This window comes from Geospiza fortis, unplaced genomic scaffold (genome assembly GCF_000277835.1).
Source record: "Geospiza fortis unplaced genomic scaffold, GeoFor_1.0 scaffold428, whole genome shotgun sequence".
Classification (NCBI taxonomy): Eukaryota; Metazoa; Chordata; class Aves; order Passeriformes; family Thraupidae; genus Geospiza; species Geospiza fortis.
The window spans coordinates 1487649-1504386 of NW_005054409.1; the positions used below are offsets into that span (position 1 = coordinate 1487649).

The following is a 16738-nucleotide window of genomic DNA, read 5'->3' on the forward strand; positions in this document are numbered from 1 at the left end:
CCACTTATTATATATTAAGATCATTATTTAATTAATCTGACCCACTAACTGAGCTTGCTTCTTCCCTATCATTTATATACTGGGGTTATGAAGAAGGGATACTGAAATCAGTTTTATTAAGTGACTTTTATGATGGGTGGCAGGTGTTAGAGCAAAGCCAGGAATAGCGACAGCCTCCACCAAAGCCCAGCAGCTTTGGGGGTGATATACAGACAGACCCCTAACCCATGTATGCCCAAAATAAGCACTGCAATGAATATGGATGGTGTAATCACTTTGGGGAATTTAGGCAATGAGCTTGAAAAGCCTCTTTTTGTACAAAGTGAGGGAAATGGAAGTTTTCTAACAGAGATGACAGTACCTCCAGTAAGGCTGTGTAGTTTTACAGCTCTGTCTTGGGGAAGGAGCTGTTTCCAAAGATGGGTTTAAGTGCCACACAGAGGATTCCTGTCCAGGTGCCCCACAACCAGGCTCTCACAAAGCCCTCCTGAGAATCCTGACCACTGAGTGCCTCTGTTCACATCCTCAGGCCAGAGATGACCACAGGCCAATCTTGGAGCTGCCATCTTATCTCCCTGAAGCTTTATTTTCTGAGAATTAAGTCAGAACACACACAAAATAATTAAAAGAAGTCTCTCATCCCTCTTTCCTCACCCCAAGGGATATTTTAGAGTATGTACCATTTCCCAGCTGCAAAACAATCTTTGTTTGATAGAGACACTTGCTTCCACCTTAAAGGCATTAAAGGGGGGCTCTGAGAAAGATGGGGACAGAGTTTTTAGCAGGGCCTGTTGCAAGGGGTGATGGTTTTAAATGGAAAGAGGGCTGATTTGTATTAGATATGAGGATATAAGGCTGCTCTGGTTTTTGGATGGCTGAGAGATGCGCCACAGCCCAGAGGAGGAGAAGGGACAGCTGTTACACTATGAAAGGTTTGTGCTACTGCTTTTTCAGCTGGGAGATAATGCTGAGAGGTTTCATCAGAGCACCCATCTAATTCTGAGCTGAATTTGATGCATGTTGGGTGTTTGTTGGATGGAGGTGCCTGGAGATCTGCAGGACTCCAGTCAGACTGTGGCTGAATGTTTCTCCTTTTCCTGTCTGGAGCGCAAGATCAAATTCCAAACCCAGGCTGCTGCTCCCACTCTTTATTTAGAGGTGAGTTGTTGTCCCATCTATCAGCTCACTCAAGCTCAGTGAAGCTTCTGAACTTCCCATTAGACAAGAACAATTCCCAAAAACCTAGCAAGGGCACAGACAGACAAGGGCTTTTCACTCAACAACCACCACTTGCCACCACAAACCTCTGCAAAGGAATTTGTTGCCTGCTACCACTCAGGTTTGCTTACACCTGGCAGGAACATTAATTGCTTTGGTTGAGATAAGCAGAACCTCTGTGTGTCCACATGGCCATGTCTGTGGCATAACAACTGGCAGATAACTGTGGGTGTGCTTAGCTGTGAAGGAGTTGTTACCAGGGTGGCCACAAGCACTTTGCAATGCCCAGATTACACATTATGGCTTGCATTCTAAATATCTGTATGCTGACAGAAATGGTGCAACCAGTATGAGGATTTGGAGGAAAGCACAGCAAAAATATTTTGTTTTCTATATTGGAGCTTATGTTCTCTTTTATCCTCACATTTTGTGTGTCTCTTCCCAGACTTCCTTCTCTTTTCCCAAAAGCATCATGGGGAGCCCAGCCTCCCCACACTTCCTCCTCTTCTACAATACCTTTTTCCAGTCCACACTGCTCTCTCCTGCACACTTCTACCATTTTCTCTCTTCATTCCTCCATTTACAAAAGACAGAAAGGAGCTACAGTTTGGACACACTCCAGAGGGATTGTTTCCAGCTGTAAAAGCTTTGCCTTTGTCACACTGCCATCATCTCTGGAGCATGGACTGCTGGCAGCCGAGATCCAGCCTTTGGGCACATCCAGCAAGCTCAGTTACCCCAAAGAAGATTTGTGGAGGGATAGAATGTAAGAAAATAAAGATAGTGCAGAAGGTAGTCTCACCCCTGAGGAGTTGCAGCTGTACTAATCACCAAAGATTAGGAACGGGCCTGCCCTTAACAGGCCACAGCTGTGTCCAATAAGGATGAGTGCTATAAAAGAGTGGGGTAGCTGGCTGAGGAGAGAGATGGAGTTTGTCATCTGTTGTGAGACGAAGAAGGAGGAGTCAGTGCTGGGAGGAGCTGCACGTGACAAATCACAGAGAAGGCATGGGACTTTTGAAATAAGATGACAACATCCCATTACTCAAGGACCTTGGATCTGTTCTGGGACAGATAATTCCTTTTTGACTCCAAGTAACACCTTTCACCTCCATATGAGCTTGGTCCATTCCTTTAACCTTCAACATATCATTTACAAACATGATAAGGACAATATTTGTTTCAGAGCAATGCAGTGAAATGGACCAGGAGGGCATTTAGGCTCCCTATGGAAATGAGATGCAAATGAACACCCAAACCTACACAAGTGCTGTCACCTGGGCAGTGTGAGGTTGCAAATGTGAGGCAGCCTGTCCTGTGATAACTTTGCAGTTCCTTTTATGGGGCCACACAAAACCTGAGGAGCTGTTGGCACACTGCTCTGGCCAGGATGAATTTCTGTGTTTTCCTGTGAATTTCTGAGATGCTGATTTCCCTAAGAGTGATTAGAGATAAATTTTTTTTTCTTCTGTGTCCTGTGGCATTGAGAATTAATTTCTCCAACAGCAGTGTAGCATTATGGAACACTGAGCTTTGCTTTCAGGCATTGCTCATGCCTTGTTAGATGATGGAAAACCAGCACTTCAACTCATTTTTTCACACAACCTAATGGAAAAGGTTGGAAAAGGTTCTGTGATTCTGTGGTTTCCAACCTCTCCCTCCATGCACTTCACTGCCAGTAATTAAACCGTGTGAAAAATGCCAATCACTTGGTTTTAAAATTTTTAAAAGTTTAATAGTAATAAAATGGTTATAAAAATAGTAATACAATTAGAGTAATAATAATTTGGACAATTTGAATCAGGACAATATGAAACAATAGAGACAAAGGGTTATGGACCTCCAGGTACCTTTTTCTGGGCAGCACGAGCCCGAAAAAGGACCCACATTAACAAAGGATTAACCCTTAAAAACAATAACCTGTTGCATATCCATACATCTCATACATGATGCATAAATTCCATTCAAACACAGGATTCTACCTAAAACTACATTTAACACACTACTTAAGAGAATGAATACAGCATTACTTTCTAACACAACACATATAATATTAATTTTAATATTTGCAAAAAGCCAATCATAAAATACGCATTTTTCACAACAGCAAGAGGCGCCAGGGATATAAGCCACACGCACACAGGCTGCTTTCCCCGCTTTGATCTCGATTCTCTATTTTAATTTCTCTTTGATTTCTCTATTTTCTAGTTTCCGCGCTTTATCTCCTATTTTCTCTCCGCCCATGTCCCGGGTTACACAAACCCTCACGGAGCCGCCTCAGCGCCGCTTCCCGCCAAAACCCGCGCGCCTCGCGCGCGCAGTCTGCCCCCGTTGCTATGCGCGATGACGCCACTGGCACTGCTTTTTTCTGATTGGCTGTCCCGCCAATGACGGCACAGCGCTGCGCGGGATTGGCTGGAAGCGGCCCCGCGCGGGGCACGTCGGGGGCAATGGCGGCCATCGGAGTGCATTTGGGAGCCACCTGTGCGTGCGCCGCCGTGTACAAGGTGAGGGCAGGGGCAGGGCGAGGGCCGCTCAGGGGGCTCGAGCAGGGTCGGGCCCGCTCAGGGGGTCCCCTCGACGGTGCAGCCCCCACAGGCTCACGGCTCTGCCTCCCTCCCTCTCTCTCTCTCTCCCCTCAGGATGGCCGCGCCGACGTGGTCGCCAACGACGCCGGGGACAGGGTCACGCCCGCGGTCGTGGCGTTCTCGGAGAGCGAGGAGGTGAGGCCGCCCCTCCACGGGGTGCTCTGGGGAGGAGGAGGAGAGGAGAGGGCGCTGTTTGCTACTCAGCTTTTCCATTTTATTTTCATTTATTTTTCGCTCAGGTTGTTGGCTTAGCTGCGAAGCAAAGCAGGATAAGAAATATTTCAAACACTGTCGTGAAAGTGAAGCAGATTCTTGGGCGAAGGTGAGAGAATAGGCGTGGAAGGGGCGGTGAGAATTCACAGAGTGACTGGGTTGGAAGATATTTAAAGACCATGGAGTCCAACCATGCCCTTACACCTTGTGAAAAACGCCAATAACTTGGTTTTAAAATTTTTAAAAGTTTAATGATAATAAAATAGCAATATATGTATAAATAGCAATATAATTAGAGTAATAATCATTTGGACAATTTGGATTAGGACAATATGAGACGACAGAAACAAAGAGTTATGGATGGTCCGGGTACCTTTTTCTGGGCAAAATAAGCCTGAAAAAGGGCACAGTTAACAAAGGATTAACCCTTAAAAACAATAACCTGTTGCATATTCATACACCTCATCCATGATGCATAAATTCCATTCAAACACAGGATTCTGTCTGGTCAGTGTCAACTTCTTCCTCTTAATCCTAACTGGCATCTTCATGGCTGAGCAAGGTGGGAAGAAGTTCATTTCTCCTGATAAGGGAGCAATAAATTCTTTTTCTCTGAAAGATTTAAGTGTCCTGCAAGTCCTTTATTTAAAAAAAGTATCTTATATAGCATACTTTCTATTTTCACATTTTGTTATAACCTAAAACTGTATTTAACACACTACTTTAAAAAATTAATACAGCATAACTTTCTAGCATAACAGATATAATATTAATTTTAATATTTGTGAAGAGCCAATCATAAAGTATGCATTTTTCACAACCTCAACTAAACCATGGCACCGAGTGCCACATCCAGGCTTTTCTTAAACACATCCAGGGATGGTGACTGCACCCATTTTTTCCCATTTAAAGCTGGTTTAATGTTTCAGCACTAATCCTGAAGGCATCTCTTAAAAAATCATTCTGTTATCATAGAGTCTCTAAAGGGTTTTGTTTGGAAGGGATTTTAATGATCACCTCCCTTCCAACCCCCCTGTCAGGGCAGGGACACCTTCCCCTAGAGCAGGTTGGTATGGTGAGCTTCTTAGTCTGTATTTCCTTCCAGCAGCAAAGAGATGCTTGTGAAAACAGAAAAGTAGAGAAGAAAAATTGTGTTTTAGGTCTGAACTTGTCTGTGAAAATCGAGTTGTGAAATATGGCAACAAGTTATATATATGCTTTTCATACATACTTCAGTTTCTTAACCGTGATTTTTTGTCACCTGATTGCATTTTTGTTAAATCCACTGTGGTTTTGTTTGCATGAAACTTTTGTGTTGCCTCTATTGCAATAGTGAAACTATTCCTTAGTGTCTGTTGTGATTCCTGTTAGAGGAGCTGTGATAATTTGCACTGGCAGTTACAGTGACAGTAGAACTAAACCTCTTGAGTTGGAGTAAACATCAAAGATGTGACAAAACTTTTTAGTGATGACCCAGCTGTGTGTTACAGCCCTTTTATTGACAGGAGCTGTCAAGATGTTGCCCATTCTGTATTTCTCAGATGCAGAACTTCACTGAAATATTTTATAAATGTTCTTGGGGTATAGCTAGTTAAAGCAATGTGTTGGGTTTTAGTTTTCCTTTTCTGTAAGTAATAGGTATTTTTTCAATCATAAGTTTTGGGAAAGGAGAATGAAAAATGCCACCAGTTAGAACTGTTGGGTTTTCTTCTACTCTGCAAATATATCTGCAGAATAAAAACAGGAATTTTTGGTTTAAGTATAGCTTGATGTGTTAAAAATGTTAAAAGGAATATCAGCAAGATGCATTTGTGCAATTAACCTTGAATGCATGATTGATTTTGTTATTTCCAATTTTTATGGACAGCTCTGGTGACCCTCAGGCAAAGAAATATATTGCAGAAAGCAAATGCTCTGTGAGTATGATGATTTGTATGATTTTATTATTGTTTGAGGCATACCATGTCTGTTCTGTAGTGATCAGCTCCCATCATATGATGTCCCTTTGCTGCTCTGTGGAATATTTCTGTTTTTGTCCAGTTGATAACCATGTTCTGGGGTCTGCCAGCATAATATATAATTAGTTCCAACAGAAAATTTTTTATCTCTTGACCGTCTTCCAAACAGGTGAATCCTAATACATTTCAGTAGTAGCATTGTGGTTTTTCTTAGAGCTGGTGGAAGATACTCAAGTTGCAACCCCTTGTGATTAGCATCTTTAACCAGTTGATTTAATCTCAGTATTTAATTTGCATAATACTGTCCTTGTTGCTGGAAATTTTTGCAAAACAGGAGCATAATTATCCTGGAAAATGCATTCATTACAAAAGAGTGAGTTTTCTGCTGTTCATATTGGTGTGATTTTATAAATAGCTGGGTTTTTCCTATGGAATATAAGCAAGAGTGTACTTTAGTTCTAAACATTGCTTTTGTACTCAGGAAAATTTAATAGAAAGGGAAAGTCTTGACTCTTTAAAGTCTTAAATGTCCCTGTTGTGTCTGTCATATACTGCAGGTCTTTGATAAGCATGTTGAAAGTGTTTATTCCCTTGTAGTAGAATGCTATGGCAGGGAGTGTTTACATAGTCCAGTGCTTTTTACTTTAAACAGAGCCTAAATTAAACATTACTTTTTGTTATTAACCAAATTGCTGTCTGACAAAGGTGTGTTGGTTTTGTTTACAGATGATTGAGAAGAATGGGAAACTTCAGTATGAAATAGATAACAAACTTATTAACCCTGAAGATGTGGCAAAACTAATTTTCAGTAAAATGAAAGGTATATAATAATTAAATTCATTGACACATTTTAGCTTTTTAAGATGTCCTTTTATTTTTTAAGATGTCATATATTTTTTTCAATTTTTGCTTTTGATCACCATGCTCTGCCTGTGTTTCTAAACAGAGACTGCCCAGTCTGCATTGGGTTCAGATGTGAATGATGTTGTTGTCACTGTCCCATTTGATTTTGGAGAGAATCAGAAGAATGCCCTTGGGTAAGAGCATTGAGGTTTTTCTGTTATTTTATGTGCCTAAAACAGATGGGCTGGAAGATCAGCAGTGGGAATTCTGCTGCTGGACTTCAACTTGTGACCATCAGTCAAGATATTGGGATGTTATTTAAACTGGGAAAATATGAAAGCAAGAGATTAAATCATGAGTGGAGAAACTTTTAATGGAATTTGCTGATGTGACCAAAAGGAAATTCTGAATCACTGAAGTGAGAGGAAATTTCAATTTCATTAAGGATAGAACCTCATTTGAGATCAGGATCTTCACTGACCCCTTTGAAATGCAAATAGTTTCTCACCCTCCTCCATAATTTCCCCTCCCTGCCCTCCATCCTCCCCAGAGGGGTGCTACATGGCCTCTTGAGCTCTGCTTTGTCAGAGTGCAGATTTGGAATGCATACCAGTTTTCTACTTGGAAATTCTGTTTGGAAACACTTTTGCTCTAACAGTTCCTCAGTAGGAAAACATAACATGCTTAAAGCTGAGCATAAATGGTAGCATCTACTTTTACTTTCTGATATGTGGAAGCCCTTACATTTAACTTTCATGAAATAAATGAAGCACACTGAAAGTTGGTCAGAAAACGGTGGCAATGTCTATAATGAAACATTTTATTGCTCTGGTATAATTTCAAAGTGGAGGAAACAATTTGTGGGGTATTCCCAGGGTTACTGAAGTTTCAAGAAAACATGTAAGTTAAATGTTGCAAGTGAGGCATGGAAAATTACTTTGCTTACTGTTGAAATAATGTATCAAGGATTTTTAATACCACACCTGAAGATAGTTACCAAGTTTGATTTAGGGTGGGGTGTGGTTGTGGGGTATTTTGCAGTTTTTATGGGCTATGCAGTCTGATAGAACAGTGTTTTCTTTGACAGTGAGCACACAGCAGATCCAATTCTTTGAAGAACACAGTAGCAACTGACCTCCTTGGTACTTTTTCAGTCACTCAGTTTTGTTAATACCATGCTATAAACAAGGTCTGATTAGGTGGCACATGTAGTTCAGGTGAAATTTTAGTAGTGTGTGACTACAGTGAGAACATTAAAGTAAAATGAAATGCTGTTGTGGCTCATTGCAGGGAAGCAGCTGCAGCTGCTGGGTTCAATGTTATGAGATTAATTCATGAGCCATCTGCAGCTCTCCTTGCTTATGGAATTGGCCAAGACTCACCCACTGGGAAAAGGTAAAATCCTAATATTTTACTTCTTTTTAAGCTGCTGTACTTAAATCCTGAGAAATCTTAACTGAGGGAATGCCGTGTTGCTTTAGCACAAGACTTGTTTTGCTTTTTTCTCTCAATCAAGTGTTTAGAAGTTGTAACTTTTTAGTGTATTAAATCCCTTTGCTTTGGTCTTTGTATTTTGAGAATTGTCTTTAAAGATTTGGCCCCACTTTCCAACTTTCTGTTTAATAAGCTGATTGGCATGAAGAAAAAAGCATTCCCTTTTAAACATATTTTGGCATAGCTCGTTTTAATTGTGTGAGATGGGATCGTTTTACATGGGCTGGATGAACTAAAGCAGAGCTGCTGGGTTCAGTAGGTGCATCTGGTTGAATATATTCATTTTTATGAGTATATAAATAATTCACTTTCAAAATACTAAAGATTGCTGTCAGTTTGAACTTTTTTGTTCTTCTTGTGGTGTGGTGTTTCTTTACCATTCTCATATATTTGTCTGATTAAAACCTTCAATACATGGTGGTAATCTTGTAACAATGTGTCAAAAGTAATGCTACTTCCAACTGTTTTTTTATGTGGCAGCAACGTGCTGGTTTATAAACTGGGTGGAACATCACTTTCTATCACAGTCATAGAAGTAAACAGTGGAATATATCGTGTACTTGCTACAAACACAGATGACAGCATTGGTGGAGTTTGCTTCACAGAAGCTCTAGCACAACACTTAGCTTCTGAATTTCAGAGGTAAGATTTAAATTCCAAGATTTAAATTCCAAGCATGTTAGGACAGGACCTTCATTATGTGGTGCTTGCTTAAAAAAAAAATCTAGCAGAATCTCTGTTAGTGAAATGGTTCAAGTAAAGATGATGCTGAAGGAGCAGTCAGTTGTTTGGGTCTGACTGCCCCAAACAGGAGAAATCAGGAAATGCCTGGGAGGAGGAAGACTGGGAAATGCCTGGGTTTGGGTGGATATTGCCTGAAGTTGGTGTTAAACTGTAAGGGCTCAGCAGTGGACTCTGTTGTGTCCAGATGTGTGCAAACTTTCAGTAGTGGCATTGTAGTTAATACTAAAATGTTTACCTAAAAAAGTGCAAGAGCTCTAACCTGTTCTTCCTTTCAGAAAGTTACCAGTCAAATTCTTGCCTTTTTAAACTGGTATAATCTATTTTTTTTTTTTTTTAATACAGGTCTTGTAAACATGATATTAGAGGAAATCCCAGAGCCATGATGAAGTTAATGAACAGTGCTGATATTGCAAAACACTCTCTGTCAACCCTGGGAAGTGCAAACTGTTTTGTGGATTCATTGTATGATGGATTGGATTTTGATTGCAATGTGTCCAGGTAAAGCAGATCTTGAAGCTACTGAAATCTTTCTAGGTGGTATTGTGGATATTCAGTAAGCTTTGATTTCTGATGGTGTTTATTTTAGAGAAGGAAGTAGGATTGAAGGCAAACCTGCTGTTCTGTGTTGATGGTTCTGTCCTGCTGCAATCTGCAGTGGTCAGGGCAGTCACACTAAAGGTGATGCCCTGATGGTTAGAAAATGAAGTGCAAAAAGGCACAATGAGACTCCATCTTCAGAGTCTGGTTGTTGATTGGAGAGGACTAGATACTGTAATGAATCAAGGTGGCTGTTTCCTTCCCCTTATCGTTTTTGTTGTACTTTCCTTAAAGAAAAGATTGCTTGTGGACTCTTGATCTAAATGAGACCCAGAATGGTAGGAGTCCTGGAAGTCTTGATGCTGCTTCTCAGTGAGAGCTGGACTAGAAAGACATTTTCTGTCTTTTTGTTCCTACTGCTGTGTCCTACTCAGTCTCTTTTCCCTTGGGATGATCTCTTACTGAGATTTTTAGCTCACTTTGATTGCTCTTCTAGGCAGCAGCAGCTTTAGCAAAATGAAACAGACTTTTCCATTCCAGAACTCCAGCAGCTGGAGCTGCTCAAATAAGGCACAGCATGTTTGAAAGTGTGAGAAGCAATACTGTATAAATGGGGTCAGCTCCATTTGGATCAGGATGCCAATCCTATGCATCAGTGTTGCAGACTTTGATTTGTGATTAAGAGTAGAGCTTCCTTTGCAGGCTTGAAAGAGACAAAAGCAAGCACAAGTTTGTTTTTTAATTTGCTTAATCTGCTCCCTGTGTGAAAATCAGGACACAGCTTGATTTGCCTCTAAAAATTGAGTCCTTGAATTCATTTTACAGATCATGAAGCAGTTCCAGAATTTTTCTTTATTTTTTTGGCAAGAGTCAAGACAGCAATACTGGTGTTGTCAAGACAACAATACTGGTTTTTTTCTCTGGAGTACACTGAAGAATGAATGTCCATTCACGTAGGTGTTGTTGATAATAGCACAGATACTTCCACAACAACAAAATTGCTTGAAGATTAATAATGGGAAAAGATTATTTTTTTTAAATCCCTTAGTACCAGCTGGAGAACTAAAGTATATTCTAAAAATTATTGTTCTTCCATTTCAGGTACTTGTCTCTAGTGGATGACATGATCCTTTTTGAATGTTTTATTTTTCTCTTTTAGGGCCAGATTTGAGCTTATCTGTTCTTCACTTTTTAGTAAATGTGTAGAAGCAATTAAAAGGCTCTTGCAGCAAGTTGGATTTACAGCAGATGACATTAATAAGGTAATAATAGAAATCATGTGTCTGTAGGATGCTTCCACAAGTACAATGCTTATGGGGCCTGTTTTCCTTGCAGACTGAGATTATTTCATGATGTATTTAAGCAGTTTTGACTGGGATCCAACAAAGTCTAGAGATTCAGGATCTTTAGAAGTGCTGTATTTGCTTTCATTTCCAGTGTCTGAAATTAAGTACAAGGTAGAGTTGCATTCAGTTGTGTGTTTTTACCGCTGCATATTGAGTGGTGGGGGGGATTTGTCTCCGCTGGGTGTATTTGTGTAACTGTCCAAATTCAAGCTGAGGAGTACCTTCCTTAAGTTCGGTCTGTGGGCTTTGTTCTGCCTTCATTGAGCTTTGGACAGGGTTTGCTGACACTTCTGAAGAAAGGCAAAGTTTTGACTTAAAGTTGAACAGATCACTAAGTGTCCACTTGGTGCTTGTGCTCCTCCTTGCTGGCTTAAAAACTACAGGAGGTGCCAAACCAGAGAATGCTTTAATCCCAATGATGTGAGCAAGGCAGCAGACATCAGTAGTTTAATTTGTGTCTCTCTTGCCTTGATGTAAGAGGGGAAATTCATCTCACCCCCTCTGTACCTGTGCTTGGCAAGTGGTGCTGCATTCATTGCTGCCAGAATTGGCTCATCAGGTCTGCAGCTAAAGCTGCCTGGTGCTTTCAGTGACACTTGATGCTGTTTCAGACTTTTAATTAGTGTTTGTTGTGTCACATCTCGGTTTCTCTGATTGATAATGAAGTATCCCAGGCCACTGTTCAAAGAATGGCTTTTGTTTTCTGGTGACAGTGGTTTTTAGGTGGCCTTTCAGGCTCTTTCAGGATTTAGTGCTTTGGATGGAGGGCAGTTGTACACTTTAAATGTAAAAATAAGTCACTTCAGAGTTGTAAATTAGGTTTATGTTTTACATGAGGAAAAGTGGGAGTTAGCTTTGTTTCCAGATCCGACTTATTTCAACAAAGTCTCTGTAATAAGACTTGGATTTATGGATAAAACCTGACTTGCTCCTTCTAATGGTGCATGATGGAAGGGTGGGTGGCAAGCAGCACAAGTTACAGCATGGGGCAATGTTAGATTCCAGGAAAGGAATGTGTAGTGTGAGGGAAGTCAGATGCTGAATTAAGGGCCTACAGAGTCTGTGGAATACAGTATCTGCAGGAAAGGTCCTGAGCAGCCAGTTGTAACTGTGCCTGGTCTGGCCAGGAGGTTGGACTAGATCACCTCTGGAAGTCCCTTTGAACCTGATGTTCTTTATGATGAATTTTTCAAATTTCAAGGTGTTACTTTATTTAGGTGATTCTTGCTGTAAGAGAAGCTTTTCAGACATCATATTTCCTTTAATTTCAGAAGCAAAAGTATCAAGTCAACCAAAGATTACATCAATTTTTATTTCAACAGCTGCAGATGATAAAATATCCCAGAGCAGTTTGCATTTTTGCACAGCAGGATGTGACCTGTCAGTTTTATTTCACAGACTAAAGATTTGAAATTATTATGATGTGTTTTCCAGGTAGTTCTTTGTGGTGGGTCTGCTCGAATCCCAAAGCTACAGCAGCTGATCAAAGATATTTTCCCAACTGTGGAATTACTGAATTCAATTCCTCCAGATGAAGTTATTCCCATTGGTGCAGCCATAGGATGATGCACTCATTGAGTGTTCTGCCAAAGATATTCTTCTTAAGGTAAGGCTGAAATTAGAATATTAGAAAATTTTACTGCTGCAGTGAATATATAGCACTGATTGTGTGTGATTGATGTTAGAGAAACACCATTGGTTTATTGTTACTTCTACAGATTTGCTGTAGATTACCAGTGGTAACTTAGATTACCACTAGTAAGTTACCATGGTAACTTAGGTTCATTGACCAAAAAAAATGACAGGAAAAACTGATTTTAAGTAGGGATAGATTGTATCTTTCCTATGTTTCGATAGCTGGAGTTCTCATTTATAGGAATACCAGGGTTTTTACTTGCTGGGATGGTAAATGTGGCAGAGGGAATGAAGCTTGGACTTATTTTCTTGTGGAGCATTGTTGTAACACTTCCAGCTCAATGAAGCACTTAAAGAAAAACATCAACTATATTCTTTTTATTCTTTTTTTAAGGGAGTAGACGAGTCAGGGGCTGACAAATTCACAGTGCTGTTTCCATCAGGGACACCACTGCCAGCTCGAAGGCAGCACACCCTGCATGCTCCTGGAAACATTTCCTCTGTGTGCCTTGAGCTCTACGAGTCACTGGGGAAGAGTCCCATGAGCGAAGAAGAGAAATTTGCACAGGTGAGTATGTGCAGGCTCCTGGGGAAAAAAAATGGAAACCAATTCCACCAATACTAAAATTTATTGTTAGAAAATTACAGTGACATGCATTTCTTTGGTATTGGTCTTTTAATTATTCTTCTGGACATGCAAAATACTGAACTACTTTGTAAATTACTGAAGTTTCCCTTTTGAATTCCTAAATGAATGACAGGATTTGACACTGGGCACCACTGTAATGAGCTACCTGGGATGAGAGATCTTTACCAGTTATTCCAGTCATACACAGATCCTTGAACATTTTAAAAATAAAACTGATGAAGGAAATGGTATAGCTAATGTGTTAATTTTTGATCTTCCTAGATTGGACAGGATGTTGTTATTAAATATTGAATTTGATTTGTCACAGTGATAAGATGAAATGTTTTTATCAAGTGAGGGTTCAAAGTTGTTATTTCAGAACAAACCTACAGAAAGAACACAGCTTTTTTGAAACAGTTATGATGTGCTTTCCTTGGAAAGCATCAGGGAAGGGGCAGATGTGTCTAAAATTGATGGAATATTTAAGAAGATTGTGATTCCACCTTAATTCTGCCCAAGTACCTTTAAAGGGGATAGGGAAGGGATGTTACCTAATAATTACAGTGCTGATTCTAAAGGACACTGTGGGAGTGGTACTTCAGCTATCTCAGGGATACATCCTGAACCAAAACACAAAAACAATAGTGCAAATAGCTAAAATGCATAAATTTTCACATCTTAGCTGTTGTGTCACTTCCCTTGAAGTGCTGAACAAGAACATGAAGAACCTACTATAATCAAACTTTCTTTTTTTTTTAATAGATTGTACTCCAGGATTTAGATAAAAAGGAGGATGGCCTACATGATATACTAACAGTTCTCACAATGAAAAGGTACCCAAAACACTTGTTCTGCTGTTTACCCTGCTATGTCACACTTCTGACAGTCCTTGCTTCTGTTACAGAGTATTTAATTTTTTTTTTGAGAAATTTCAGCATTTTTTGGTCCCAGAGCTGTGCAGTCCTAGCAAGGGTAAATTCTGTAGAAATGTGGGTTTTCTGCAGTATCTTTGGTGCTGTCATTGTTTGATCTTAAAGAAACAAAGCTTAATAAAATTGTGCAGATTATTTTTAGCAACTTCTGAACCGTTTGACCATGCATGAGAACAGTCAGGATCTCAGACTTCCTCTGGAAGTGGGTTGGGTAGCTTGCTGAATGCCCTCACTCCTGGGAAAAGCTGAAGGAGGTTTTGTCTTTTCTAGTTATGAAGGATTGTAGAATTTACAGTGGCTCTGCCTTTCAGAGGCAGGGCTGTTAAACAGAGAAAAAGGAAATTTCTGCTTTCTATTTAAGTTTCAAAATACTTCATTTTCTTATGTTAGCTACCAGGTGTATTAATGCCTGTTAATAGACCTCACCCAAAATGCCTGGTTTGTCATAAAGAGATTTATGCTGAGCACTGATAAGGAAAACATTTTGGGGATTATAGATGCAGCTCTGTCATGCAGAAAAACATCATTGTTTGGAAGGAGGTTTAAGGAATGTTTAGGTGTAAAAGGGAGAGGAAGTTTAGTAGAAAACATCTGTTTGTACCTAAATTTATTTTGTGTGACTGTATGCCTAGCTGAAGTAGGGCTCAGTATTGTTTCTAAAGTCTTGGATTTTGGCAGTTAAAGTTTTCCTTGTTGAAGGAGATCCTTGGAATTTAAAGACTACTTACACTTCAAAAGTCAAGGTCTCGTGCTATGACAAGAAATGTTTATCAATCCACTGCTCTTATTCAGTTCTCACAAGGAATATATTGAATAATATTACCACATATTCTATTTACAAACCTGTACAGAGTAAATTCAATTGCAGTATTTAAATATGATCTTTGATTAATTCCAACATATGTAGAGAAGATAGATGCTTTAAGGGCAATAAGTGGATATAAAAACAATGACTAAATTAAACTTAATTTCATAAACTCATTTCATCTATGTTGAAGCTTGTTTGTCCCTGGATATTTTGATGCTGATCTATCATCCTTCCCTCTGTGTGAAGACTGTTGTCTATCCTCTCTGGCACATGCAGTAATAATAGTAAGTGTTGTGTTGAGATAATCCTAAGCATAACTCTCTCTTTTATCTAGGGATGGATCCTTGCATGTTACCTGCACAGATCAAGATACTGGAAAGTGTGAAATCATCACTGTTGAAGTGGCATCATAGGCCATTTTGGAAGGCAACATTTTTCTAACTTGATTTTTGTCTCTTACTGATTTTTCTGCCAAAACAGTGACTCTCTGTGATGTCTCTCATGATTCTTAGAGGACTGTAATAAACTAAAATGCCACCAAGTTATTTTGCCACCAAGTCTGTTTCGAGTGTGGTGCAAAACATTAGTCAAGACATGTGAACAGCAGATCATTGAATTATCAGCACTTGGTTTACAGAATGCAAAGCACAAATGCCTGTGGTTCAGCAGCAAGCATACTACATTGTTTGAAGATTTGCCCTTGACTAATCAGGTCTTGTACCCATTCAGCCAGTGCACCTGTGGCTTCATTAGTATAGCTTTGAACCAGTGAGAATGAGACTGGTGAAAATCCACTCATTTTATACCAGAATCCTGTGTGGTCTTGATATTGCCCAAAACCGTGAAGGTGGAGCCCATTTGTGCTGGCCTCTTGAGCAGATGATTTTTTTTTTTCAAAAGTTTTTTTCTGTAAAATGGTTTTGTCGTATTACCTGGGAAATGTAAGAGTTAAGTGTGCTTATTTATATGTTATTAAAAATACATTTTTTAATGCAGATTCTGGCAATCTCCATTATGTGTGGTACTGTTTTAAATCTGTATTGTCATACATTTGTGTGGGTATAAGCTGGCAGGTTTTTTCAATAATGAGATGGAGCAGGCAAGCGTGCTTATGGAATATGAGGGTCTCAGCCTGAAGTGCAGTTAAGAGACAGCAGTTCAGTGCTTACAACAGTGTGTTACCTTGTAAAACACTGAAAGTGTCACAGAGGAGCCTCAAGAATTAGAGAATCCAGCGAGGGATACTAGTCTGGGTTTGCAGAGGGCTGTATTCCATTGCCTGCCTGAAAGGAACCTTCCTATCAGTGGTTCCCTGGGAGAGAGAGCCCCAGGATGAGAGGTTACTGACCCAGCTGTGACAGGGGAGGTGTGGGTAGGACAATGGGAGGAATTTCTTCCCATTAAAGGTGATTAGACATTGGAATGGGCTGCCCAAAGGAGGTGGTGAGTGTTTAATTAAATACCCTGAGGTGTTTAAGGAAAGCCTGGACGTGCCACTCAGTGCCATGGTCTGGTTGCCAGGCTAGTGTTTGGTTATAGGTTGGACTTGATCTCAGAGGGCTTTTGTAAACTTATCGATTCTGTGATTCTGTCGAAGCTACATTAATAGTAAACACCTCATCTGAGGAGTGAGGTGTAATGACGGTGTAACTTCCCCCCCCCAAGAAGTGCCGGGACCATTTTCTCCGAGGTTCTTTTCAGCTCTGCAGCTGAGGAGCCCGGCAGAGAAGCTGCCTCGCGCTTCCCCCGCCTGTCCCAGTCACTGCAGAGCTCTGTAAGAACAAAAGCAAAATG

The 16738-nt window shown here is 40.2% G+C and overlaps 1 protein-coding gene across 1 annotated transcript; it reads left to right on the top strand.

Annotated features, from left to right (window-relative positions):
• The first annotated feature begins 3648 nt into the window (after positions 1 to 3648).
• HSPA14 (heat shock protein family A (Hsp70) member 14) lies at positions 3649 to 15954 on the top strand. Its single transcript, XM_005426288.2, is given in 15 exon segments — positions 3649 to 3725; positions 3861 to 3941; positions 4046 to 4128; positions 5887 to 5935; positions 6704 to 6797; positions 6924 to 7014; positions 8111 to 8215; positions 8795 to 8956; positions 9401 to 9556; positions 10755 to 10857; positions 12376 to 12500; positions 12502 to 12547; positions 12971 to 13144; positions 13967 to 14037; positions 15279 to 15954. Coding segments are annotated over 15 exon segments (1476 nt in total). The 5' UTR covers positions 3649 to 3668; the 3' UTR covers positions 15358 to 15954.
• Positions 15955 to 16738: the final 784 nt, after the last annotated feature.